The sequence below is a fragment of the Anomalospiza imberbis genome, chromosome 18 (assembly GCF_031753505.1).
Source record: "Anomalospiza imberbis isolate Cuckoo-Finch-1a 21T00152 chromosome 18, ASM3175350v1, whole genome shotgun sequence".
NCBI classification, from domain to species: domain Eukaryota; kingdom Metazoa; phylum Chordata; class Aves; order Passeriformes; family Viduidae; genus Anomalospiza; species Anomalospiza imberbis.
Genome location: NC_089698.1, coordinates 5,978,765 through 5,991,249, shown reverse-complemented (window position 1 = coordinate 5,991,249; position 12,485 = coordinate 5,978,765). Strand labels below are relative to the sequence as shown.

Below are 12,485 nucleotides of genomic sequence, written 5' to 3'. Positions count from 1 at the left end.
CTGTGATTTCACATTAATAGGTTGATAGAGAGTGAAATTTCATACTGCATTTTGACCCCAACTGTTGTATTGGCACTCCAAAGGTCCCCCCCTGTGCCATTAAGATGCAAAACACCATGTCAGGTGGTAATAAATGTGAGCCACACAAATGGGAAAACACAGAAATTTCTCAGGTGTAGAGTGACAGGAGTGGTTTGGTAATAGTTTGTGTGAGAGCAGCTCTAGGGAATGGATTGTTCTTCATTTAAAGAAGGAAATGAGGACCCGGGTTAGCATTTCCAAGACTCAAGTATTGGATTAAGACAATCACAAATATGATTAAGGGCTAAAACCCAGTGTGACTGTTGAATATCTTCTTCACATTATTTCTCTAACCATTATTTGGGATACACTTCAGCAGTCCAATTTTAAGATGTCTTGCAAAGTAGCAGGCTAAATTCCCTTTATATTCAAAATAGGCTCCTCTGGAACATTATTAATCTCACCCAGTTTCAGTGTCTACATTATTATGAGAAGCATCTGACTATAAAAGTGCCAGCCTCTGCCTCTCTCTGCTGAGAATGAAAGTTTGAGGCAATTACTGGGCATGTGGGGGGTCCATTGCAGGTATCTGACATTAAGGGAGAAGAAATCCTTATCTTCTTTCAGCTTTTCCATTACACAATCTCAATCTACCCTACAAAGTAAAATACTTGAAAAATGAGCACCCCAGGAGGAACTGTAGAAGGGACACAGAACCACCAGGATAGTTTTGGGTGTGATGGCTAAACAGTCTTGCTTTGTATCAACATAAACATGCCATTAATTGAGGACTTGAGCATTTGGTGACCAAAGAATTCCCACCAAGAGAGATAAAAGTATTTTGGAAAACTCCCAGTCTGTCCTTGTTTGTCAAAGACCTGTTTCCAGAATCAGATAGCAGTGAATGACAGAGTTTGATTCTTGCAAAGGAAACCCATTTGCAGATTTTTGCTTCAGAAGGCATACAAGCAGCTTTCCTGCTTTGCAGGGCAGGTCTGGAAATCAGACCCAAACATAATAAACTTGTTCAAGCCATGGGAGTCAAGCAAACAATTAGTGACACCTGTACCGGTTGTCCAGTGTTTTGAAATCCTTTGTTTCAGAGTTTAGAGGGAGAAGGAGAGCTTTATGCCTGTGTCCAGGCATGGAGTCACCAGACTAGTGATGGCATGTCCATCCTTCTGTATTTTCTTCTGCTGCTGAGCAGAGATAACATGATGGAAAGAACAAAGCAGATTCAGCTTTTCTGCATTTTTCCCTGCTTTGTCAGATTTGCAAGAGTTTTTCTGCTACCCACCCACTGGTTTTTAAAACACTTGATGTAATATATAATCTCATACTAATAATGGAAGTGGCTTATCCAGATCTGGTAGGTCATACTGGCTCTATGGGGGTGCACAAGTGTGGCCTAAAACCCATATGAATTGAGAGTCTGAACCATGTACAGTATCTTCTGCTGGCCTAAAAGAACATTTATGGTAACAAACAAAATATGAGGTAACAAACTTGAAACCTCAAAGGAGCAATTGTCTTCTGACCAACAGCAAAAGAAAAGAGAAAAGATTGGTGTTCAAATCCTCCTACCTCTGTGAGTTGCAGCAAACCACCATTCCCTTAAAGATCCATGTGAGAGCTCTGTAAAATTTTCAAAGCACATTTCAAGGAGAAACACACAAAGGAGTAAGCCAGTGGCTCTTTCTAATACTGCTTTGAGGAATGATTTCCACCCTTATGTAAGTCTGCTACCTCTTTGGATCAGTTTCTCTGTAAATTCATAGCAAACTCAGACTATCTTGGTCAGAAATGAGTGTTTGCACTGAAGCTTTTTACTTTCCTTTTGGGATGTAGCTTCTGTGGAAAGCACATTGATGTTTTAAAGCCTTTCGAAATGGTTGAACATTTCCTGCAGTTCGCTGCTTTTGCACCATCTGGCACCTGAAATCTTCTCATCACCAAAGAGGTTTTAGAAGGCATAATGCAGCCACATTTGTCATTCAAACTAGATGTGATGGGGTCAGTCTTGGGAAACAGGATTAAAATCTTTGAGTAACCTTCAGATTCTTGCAGTGTGTGTTTAGTTCTTCAGGCCATGCTGCCAGGAATCCTGGTGGTGTAGCCAGTAGGAGACCATTTAGCTGCTATTGGTGATGGTGTCTCTCAACATTTGTCCATTGTGAAGTGAATTAAGAGTCTCCAGGCCTCAGAATAAGTATTTGGTCAAATTGTGTATTGTCAGGCTCTGGCACAGCTTCACAGAGGTGCTAATTCCTGTGCAGGTGCTGCGTGCAGTGCCCCACACCAGCGGCAGTCCTGCAGCATGTCCCTGCGGTCTCTACCCCATCCCTCTCTGCCCTGCTCTGGCTTTTCCATCTCACTGCGCTGATGCTCGCAGGATTAGAGAACCTCATTTTACCAGCCTGCAAAGCAGGACCTGGGCTTACAGGATGGCTGTAAAACATTGTGCTGTTCTCATTGCTCTCAGGGCAGAACCTGCGCTTACCCGGATCAAGGAGGATCGCAAGCGGATCATCCTGCCCGCCATCGACAACATCAAGTACAACACCTTTGAAGTGCAGCAATACGCCAACGCAGCCCACGGCTACAACTGGGGGCTCTGGTGCATGTACATAATCCCACCACAGGACTGGCTTGATAAAGGGGATGAGTCAGCTCCCATCAGGTAAATCTCCCCTGTGCTGTCACTTTGGGCCGAGTGATGTTTCCATCTCGGCTGTCTGCCGAGGGGGAATTTAGGTGAGCGAGGCTACAGGCTTTGTGCAGGAATAACAAAATGAGTCTGGAGAAAACTGATGGCTCCACAAAAGCTGTGCATGCGTGTGCTGCCTTTCAGAGCTGCCCCGCAATGTACACGAGTACCCTGGCTCTGGGTGTGTGCTTCCAGCACGTGTTCTAGCCATGTAGGATAGCAGGATCCTTTTCATCTAACCTTTTCTTTTCCAGTGCACTCTGGCCCATTGTGTGCATGAGAAACAAAGGAATTGTGTGTGTGATTACAAAGAGGCTGGTTTCACTCCTGTTCTGTGAGCAGCAGTCTTGGTCATCAGTCCAAACCAGAGCTTCCCTGGAACACCACTAGGAGCTATGTGTGAGAGCTGGTCTTTTTTTCTTTTCTTTGTGGTTTTTTTTGGGTTGTGGTTTTTTTTTTTTTTTTTTTTTTTTGCTTGGTTGCTTGGTTTTGGTTTTGGGTTTTTTGTTTGTTTGTTTGTTTGGGGGTTTTTTGTTGTTTTTTGGGGGGTTTTTTTGAGAACTTTGCACATGTTCAGAGTTTTCCTATTGGATGAATTTTAAAATGAACCCACACCAGACCATGTAGTCAGTGTGCCAATTTACTTTTCCCTACAAGAGAACATTGTACATTACAGAAATGGAATTTTCTGACAAAAGGCCATCACAAGAATTGTGAAGGTGTTTCTGTGAATTGTTACAGTGGGAAAACTGGAACTGGTGTGAAAAGGGCTTTCTCTCCCCTCCATTTGAAAATTCACATCTCCTAGCCTTTCATCTCCAGTGCAGATGTTTGTCTAACAGCTCCTCTGGAATATATTGTGCTGGGTTAAGGGTACTGCTGTTACCAACTCTAGAAGTAAATGCTAAAAAATTTGAAGCCTAAGTATGCACTTTTAGGATGCTCTTATTTTTCAGACTTCTTAAGAAGGACAAAAATTACCAGCTTAAAGTCATCTTCATTTTCATGTATATTGGCTTCATCTTAAAGTAAGCTAAAACTCTAGTGTATGGTTCCAGTGTGGGCTCTGGCAGAGGAGCTGATGTACTTCCCTTCCAGTGCAAAGCTTGAGTTGCCAGATCCTGAAAAGTTCATCCAAGCACTTCCAACAACACATCCGCCTGAAAACAAATGCCAGTGATCTTTTGGAAGTGAAAAGACACTGACACACTGATCACATTTCTAAGTGATCAGAGGGATGGGACCACCTCACAGGATCCTTCCCTCGTGAAGAGTAATATTTTAATCTGTATTTGACCAAGTGTTGCAAATTGTGCTCAGGTTCATTCTCATGCCCCATGACTGCAAAACAGAGCTATACAGTAATATTAACCTTATTTACTGCAGGACAGCACAGTTCATCATCACTGACCTTTTGCTTGGCTTGAAACCTCAATAAGCAGGGAAGTAATTACTTAGGAAATCAGTTTTCCTGGTAACATGCCCTGCTCGCCTCACATTGTTTTAAAAGTGCAGATGTTTTATACCTGTTTCACTCAGCCCTGGGAAAGTTTATTGATAAAGGAAAATTAATCATCCAAAGTTTTCACCCCTGAAAGGTTTTGTGCACTTCATGACTCACAGTTTATATGTGAAATCATTGTAGTAATTTTCCCATGGATTGCTCCAGCATTTTAGTATCTCTGTTCTGGAGACAATGATCACATAACAGGTAAGACTGAACTAAGAGGTTAAACCTCAGCAATAAAGGGCCTGATTTCCCATGAACTTCCCTCAGAATTCCATTCAGGCTCTTGCTGGTGCCACGCTGGCACTGAGCTGGGCTGACACAGAAGTGAACAAATCCAAAGTCAAGCACTGAACAGTGTTAAAATCTGATACACATGAGTAGCTGGCTCCCAAGAGCAGTGATTTTACTCTGAACTCGAATGAAGGAGCCCTCCAATTCAACAGTGCATAAACTGCCCAGAGACAGACAAGCAGCAGAAGGAGGAGAACACCCAACCCTTGCTGGCAAATATCAGGAGCACTGGCACGCTGCCACTACTTAAGCTTCTCTTCTGCAAATTAACAATCCCATGTCCTAAAATGCAGAGACATCCACATGGAACCATGAACACTTCCATGGGGATGTGACAGCCTGGTCAGAGAGCGAGAAAACGAGATTCGTTTTCTCACAGTGGACTTGTGAAACTTTTTAGGGAGCTGTAGAGAAACGATACTATCTTGTTAGTATAAACAACCTGCAAGTGGTGTTTTCCTACTGTGTTTTTTTGCTCTTCTCAAAAACTGTTTGTGAGAAAGATGTTTTTGTTAATTAACCAATCAAGTAGAATGTGTCGAAGCTATCTATAAAAAAAGAGAATTTTTTGTATTAAAACTACTGTTGTGCAAACCAACCTTCTAAGTGAATCTGTGTCATTTCTTACTCAATAGCAACACTTCCATGTCTCCCTGGGCACAAGTTCTTTGAAGGCAGGGATTTAGGAGAGCAGAGCATCCCCTTTATGGCCACACTGCACTGTGTGCTGAGGGGCTTCAGAAGCTGTAGCACTTGGATGGATTTGCTAAAGCATTTGGGTGTTGTGTTGTTCCTGCCTGTGGAAATCTAATGTGATTTTGTGGTTTTTAAGTGATATGCCAGCGTAATTATGGTAGTGGAAAGAGTGACTGTGTGAGTGTTATTGATAAAACAATCAGGAAGTCTGTCCTTAGGACTGAGATTTGAACGTGCTCATGGTGGGAACTTGGTAGCTGTGGAATATTTAAAGTGTGTTTTCAAAAGGAAGGCAAAGTCAGGATAGTGAGCAAAGTTAAAAAAAAAAAACTCTCAGATGTGACTTGGTTTGGTACAGGTTTTGGTTTTATAACCAGCTTTCCAAATCACACATTGCAACCATGATTCCTGTTTCAGTCCACTTTGCAAGACAGAAACTGTGCACTTTGATGGTGTTTGAATCCATGTGTCTGCCCAGTGCATCATAAGATTGCAAAGCTGCTCATCAGCATGAAAACTGCAAGTCCATTTAGTCCTTGCTACCACTGTCCCTCTTAAGGCTTTTTTTGACACTCTTTTCAGCAAGTAGTGGGTTTGGTTTGTGGCTCTCTGTGTGTTTTGTGAAAGAAAAGGCTGGTAACAAATAACCCTGTGACTGGTTTTGTGGTTGGTGTAGCTGAATCCTTTCTGCCAGATCTCCAAAGGGATTAGAGATTTTCAGCATTAAAGAACATGTGTACCCTGGTATCAGTGAGGATCAGAACCCTGGCATTTCTCATGTTTGCACTGTATGAATAAATATCATCAATGTGCAGAATTGGGTGAGGCATTTGGAAAGCAGGGTCCAATTCCTGTTTTCTTCTGCGACTACACAACAGATGTGCTTCTTTCCTAAGAATGTTTCTATTTGAAGCCTGATCCTCTAATTTCTTGAACACTGACAGTGGTGTAATTCTACTCAGCCTTGCTGGGAAAGAGCAGGAACTGTCCCTCACGCCAGTGGCTCATTCATGGGCAGTCATGTCAAGTGTGCACCATAAAATGTCACATCAGCTGTTGTGAGCTAAGTGACAAAGGGGATGTGGCCTTGAAGTGTTAACAAAGGTAAAGAAATAGCAAGAACAAGGTGTCGGATTTTGTAAAGATTTCTGATGCACTTTTAAGTTGGTTCTTTTTCCCCCCAACGTTAATACTCTGAACTTCAGAACAATTGATGTTCCCTGAGTTGGCTTCTGCAGGCAATCCATTTTACATGTTTGACATTTGAGATGGAAGATGTCTGTAACGTGAAGATTTAAATGAGGATTGTTATTTTGACACGCTGTGTCCATCACGTCATTTTCCATTCGTGTTCCTGTGAGCACGCTGCCCAAAAATGTCCTTATCATCTGGCAACACACTGTGCAACAAAGGATCTATTTCAGAGGGCTTCTAATGAATTTGACTATGCATTGAAACAGGCTGGGTTTTTTAATGCATGCTGTATTTTTTTCCCTGGGTTTTGGAACAGCGAGGAAGGTTTCTGGTATTCTGAACTCTGGCTCTGACACGTCTTCCCTCACCTGCTGTGATTATGATGGACTGCTCTGCATTTGATTTCTGATCATCAACCACTAACATTAGAGTCATTAGTCAGCCTCACCCAGCCAAGCACTGCACAGCTCTCCATTTTATCTTCCTCCAGCAGCAGTGGTGCATTTCATTGTTGCATATGTTCTCACTTACTGCTGTAATATGCCATAGCTTGGTACCAGTAGGGATGTGTATGTACATGCACTGCATCAGCCGCTCCAGAGAGCGCCTGGTCCTTGCTCATGGACATAAATCAGAGTTTGATGTGCCCCCAGTGAAGTGTTTTGTGCTGCTGCTTCTATCTGAGACTGTGTGTGCCCATCTCACGTGCAAGTCAGGCCGCGTGCTGGTCTGCAGTAACAATTGAAGCCAATCTGGGCCCTCACTGCTCTGGGAAGAAATCCACCTGTGTACCTGAGCTCAGGAGGGAAAATCTTTCATTATGAACCATGCTGCCATGTAATAATAAAACTGGTGAGTGTTTATTGACTGCTCATAGCCATCTTTTCAGTTTCTGGTTCACAGGAGCCTGTAACAAAGCAGTTTTGCTTTTATTTTTCTAGGTCCTGATGTGTGTCCTGCCTGTTCCAAAAAATTTACTTCCACAGGGCACCAGAGAGTTATTCTGCATCCGTATTTGCACTGCCTTTCTAGATGAGCATTAGCTTGCCATCTTGTCTTTTTTCCCCTATATCTCCTGAGCTGCAAATCTGTCCTTGAGTTCTGTTCTTGGGGCCTGGTGTGACTCTTTCTTGCAGAAGACATGAGCTTTAAGAAAAACAGAAATAATTCTGCAGGTACCATGCAGGTTTCCCCACTTATATGTCAGACCAGGGTTGAGGTGCTGCTTAAGAACCTGAATCAAAGAAACATCCTACTGGGAGAGGTGGAACACTCAGAGATATGATGTGTGATGTGTCATTTGAAACTCCTTCTCTCTCATTATGCCTGTATATATTTTTTTTCTTATATATTTATTTATTGTTCTATTTGTGTTTGAATTTATGTGTATATTGTGAGTGTTTGTGAGTTTTCCTGGAAATTGCAGTTGGCTGCTCAGGAAACTGTTTCAAATGTGACCTGATTGCATTGTACACATATGTATATATAAATAAATAAATAAACATAAATAAATAAATATAAATATATGCTGACCTTAAGGCAGGAGAGAAAGATGCATAAGGCAGAGGAAGACTGACTCTGCCACGTGCAGTTTAGTCCCCATCCCTTTCTCCTTCACTGGTGAAGCCCCCAGTCATCTCCCTTCAGTATGGGGAAGGAGAGGGATGCACCTGGCTGGAGAAATGGGTGTCAGCACCTGCTGGAATTTTACCAGCAGAGCTGTGCTCCTGACACAAATCCGTCCTGACTCAGACCTGCAGCAAATGCCTTTCTTCCCTGGCCAATGTGCCCTGTGTCCCCTGTGTCCCATCCCATGGCAGGCACTGCCCTCCCCACACAGGGCCTCTCTTCCTGCTGCTGCTGGAGGGAGGGAGAGTCCACCACCAGAAACCTCTCTGTGCTCCTTCCCTTCCCCAGGGCATTACCCAGAGAAATTTTTCTCCCATGTCTCCCTTGCTAGGGCAGTGCTATCAGGTCATTCCCCCAAACTGACTATGCTGTGTCTTTCTCCAGTGCAGAATCAATACAATTCTAGGCTGCATTTTAAGCTTTTAACTGCAAAACCCATTTTGCTGTGTTTCCCACATTATCCTTTGAGTGCTGCTGTTGATTATAATTAATCCTTATAACATCCTCCATTGTGTCAAAGAATATTCCACAGATCAATGAAGTTTCACAACACCTTTGAGGTGTTGGTAAAAAATAGTACACTTCTAATTGCTGCTTTCTCCTTCTAGAAGTGTCTGTGTTTTACTAGAGAGTGCATGATTGAGGGAAAAGGTTGTTTTATATAAACCAGCTTAATATGTTGTGCTCTGAAGCCATGAAGTGCTGGGGGCACTCACCTTCTCATGTGCTGCCCCTTGGGCAGTGAGCAGTGGGTAAGAGGTGCTATCACAGCTGCTTTTGCTCATGTGGACATTTCTAGCTTGCAAGATAAGACTGCTGCTCTGCACTAAAAGTGGTGGATGTACTGGAGTACTTCAGGTACTGGAAAAACCCCGTTCTAATGCCAAGTGAGGGCCTTGAGCTTAATTCAAGCACATTTTTTGAAAAGTGTTTGTGATATGTCAGTGTGACATTGTAGTCCAGTATAAAATTATAAAAGCTGGATGTTGTTCTTTCTGTCATTGTTCTGCTGTTATTGCTCACTCCTGAAAACACTTTTTTTTTCCTGGAAAAAAAGCTGTGAAAGCTTGTGAAGTCTATATTTGAATATATATAATGAGAAGAAATAAACCCAAGAAGGAAGAGAGAGAGTTGCAAAGACTCAGTGGCATTTGTTTGTGAGTAATGATTATGTAGTTGCATCTGAAATGTATTTCCCACCCCCGTTCAATTAACAACTCCGGGGTTTAATGGACAGAGCCTACAGCTGCAGCAATCCATCCCCCAGAGAGAGAGAGAGAGATTCCAGCACCTGAGAGCAGTCTGCAAAGCCTGGCAGTACCATTCCTCATTAGAAAGGGAGGAGATGTCCTCATGGGAGCATCCTACTGCTGTAAGGAGCTGCCCCCAGAGGATTTCTGTGGGGGAGATGGGGCTGGAAAAAGAATGAGTCTAAGCCCAAACTAGCATCTCAGTTTTGCAAAGTAGTGATGCCTTGATCCAGTGAAGCCTGTGTTTAGCTTTGAATGCATGAAAAGGAAAATGAAGAAAGTGGTGTGTGTTTATCCCACCCCATCTCCTTCCCTCTTTTATTATGGATGAAACTTAAAAAAAATACCTGAAATATTCCCTCCAAGACTTATTTCATTGCAAAGGTACTGAATTTCCTTTCCTTGGTTGTGTCTTTCTTTCATTTTAGTTCCAAGACCAAATTTATTCCTTGTTAGCCTAAGATATGCTTTTCAGTGGTACAAGATGTGAAATCAAGATGTATATAGGGTATGTCTCATCCTGTGTACAGGAGAGCTCTCAGCTTTTTTAGGCAAATCTGTTTCCAGGCTTGGCTCTGGGAAATATAATCAAGAAGATGCATTTTATGAAATAACTTGAATTTATAAATGCAAAGATCCTAGTGTATAGATATATGCATCAGCAGAGGATGGAAGTGCCTAGCCAGGGGTATCCAGGTTAGAAGTGGTCTCAAATGGCCTTTCTGTTGAATCATTCTCTAGTTAGAAGTGGTCTCAAAGCTCTACAAAAACCTGTGTGGTTTTTGTTTTGTTTGTGATTCAACAGAAAGTCTTCAGAAATTACAGCACCAAATAGAGAAGTACTGGAATTTCTTGCATACGTGAAGTGCTTCTGATTGATGCTAATTGGTAAATTTAGAATTTAAACTTGAAGACTAAGAACTGTTTAATCTGTGCAAATTTGTTATGAGGTGGGGTCTGTAAGAGCTAATCAGTGGCTTAATTTTTTGCTTTGCTCTCTCTGTGCAGGACACCAGCCATGATCGGATGCTCTTTTGTGGTGGACCGAGAGTATTTTGGTGAGATTGGCCTGCTTGACCCTGGCATGGAGGTCTATGGGGGAGAAAACATCGAATTAGGCATGAGAGTGAGTAACAAAGACACATGTGCAAAGAGTGCTGGGGAGCTTGTGGCCCAGCAGAGCTGCTGTCTGACTGGTGGGCTGTTATGCTGGAGTGATTGATGCTACAACACTCTCTGGAAGTGACAGTGCCAACAAATGAATGTTCCTGGCCTTGTGGGCCTTGAGAGAACTGAATATGCTTTATTGGCTCACCCTGTCAGTGTCTGAACCCAGTGAGAAAGGTTTTCCCCTTTCCCAGAATCTTTCCTGGTGCAAACAGCCACTCTAAGTCTCCATGTGCTCATTGCCCTTAGCTGAGGTTGTAGATTTGTGGTCTGGCAGATGCAATACCTACAGAAAACTAAGGCCAGGCTGGCAGCAGTCTGTTGTAATGTTCATCATACACACATTATGAATGCCAGGATGTTTCACAACTCTAAGGATCCTCCTTACAGAATAAGAATACAGGGTGCAGGTATTCAATCCTGTTGGACAGGTCAGCGTGAAGTGTGGACAGATGAGTTTGGAATATGAATCCCTGTGGCCTGGACCTAAAGGATGTTTGATACCTGTGATCTCTTGCCCTTGGTTTCAAGGTGGTGCCTGCCAGCAAGTCCTCCTGAAGCCCAAGGAACATGTCTTTGCTTAGCATTTGAAAATTAGGCCGCTTAATGTTGAATGAGCAGAGTTTCCTCATTATAAAGCTGACTGTTTAATTATTTTCCCTTTACTCTTTATCCCCTACTTCCCAGTAACATGTCCCTGGTGTATGTAATGTGCTCATTAAACATATATTCTCCTCATGGTGAAACACTGAACATCAAATTAGTCCATTCTTTATCTGGCTCTTCTCTTTTTCTAAAATGGCTACAAACTCCTTCACACCATTGGACTGAGGAGGAAGGTCACTGCAGCAAGAGTTTATTTTCACATATGGGTGTGTGCTTGTTATTCCAGCATTGCAGGAGGGATGGGGTTTGTAATGGGACTGTGTGAATACACTGCTTATACTTTAAAGTTCAGAATTCACATAGGGGACAGAATAAATGCTACCACAAATCATCCAATTTTCCTTAAGAGGGTCAGGCTATTACCAGGATTGTGTGAGCTTTCCTTTATCATTGTGCAGGGCTTTGAGCTGTTTGAAGATTTTTCCACATGGCTGCTCCCAGAATAGATTGAACACTCTGGCAAAACTCTGGCGTGGTTGATGAATAAGCCTCCTAAGAAATCTGAAAGCTGTCACTCTTCCTTAGACCAGCAGAACTTGCTGAGTGCGATTAGAGCTCCTGGTAAACAGAGGCAAAGGTTTTAATAGGATTATGAAATGGCACTTGCTTGAAGAGACAAGGATTTGAGGTGAGCGAGGATGGGTTTCCAGGGATAGGGAACCTGTTAAAGCCTGCAGAAAGCTTGGATCTAGAAACCAGCTCTTTTTCTTTGGGTTTTATTTTGGTTGGGTTTTGTTTTTCTGCCCTATAAGAAAAGCTACCCCTACTGTTTGGAAAAGGTTTTATGAAAATACGAGAGTATAAGTTTGTTGTGAAATAAGCTGTGCGTCCATACACAGGTCTGTTACTCTGTTTTTTCCAGCCTGGTAAGTAATATACAGTGTCTGCCTCCTAATTTGCAAATCCTGTGTGTGATCCCCTCCTGTGAGTCTTTCAGAGCTGTCAGAAAGTAACAGTGTGAAAATGCACAGGAACCTTCTCCCTTCTCTCTAGGCTATTTATAAAACCACTGTGAATTTACCAAGCTGGGTTTTTTTAACTACAGAACCTCCAAGTAAATTGCAAAAAAAATCACTTCTTTCCTAAGGCCTGGTGCAGTGACCCATGCAGGGATATTTGGTGCATCCCCCCACCTGCACAGAGGGATGCTGTTGACCATGTGTGACTGCTTGTGTGAAGCAATGAAAGACAGAAAAAGGAAGAAATAAATGAATGAATAAGTAAAGAACAAAAATTAATATACTAATAAATAATATGTAGGGAAAGTGGTGGCCCATGCTTGGCTGAAAACAGTCCCTATCTGAAATAGCTGTAACAATAATCCTTTTCAACTTTTTTGAGAACTATTATCATG

General features: G+C 42.5%; 1 protein-coding gene across 3 annotated transcripts in view; it reads left to right on the top strand.

Annotated features, from left to right (window-relative positions):
* GALNT9 (polypeptide N-acetylgalactosaminyltransferase 9) overlaps positions 1-12,485 on the top strand; it is a 131,074-nt gene that overhangs the window by 55,673 nt on the left and 62,916 nt on the right. For 2 of the 3 annotated variants that reach the window (XM_068208745.1, XM_068208746.1), the window contains 2 exons: positions 2,504-2,701; positions 10,307-10,424. In XM_068208745.1, coding sequence (XP_068064846.1) covers positions 2,504-2,701; positions 10,307-10,424 — 316 coding nt within the window. Of the gene's footprint in view, positions 1-2,503; positions 2,702-9,321; positions 9,582-10,306; positions 10,425-12,485 lie in introns of those variants that run through there. The other variant, XM_068208747.1, reaches the window with a different exon arrangement.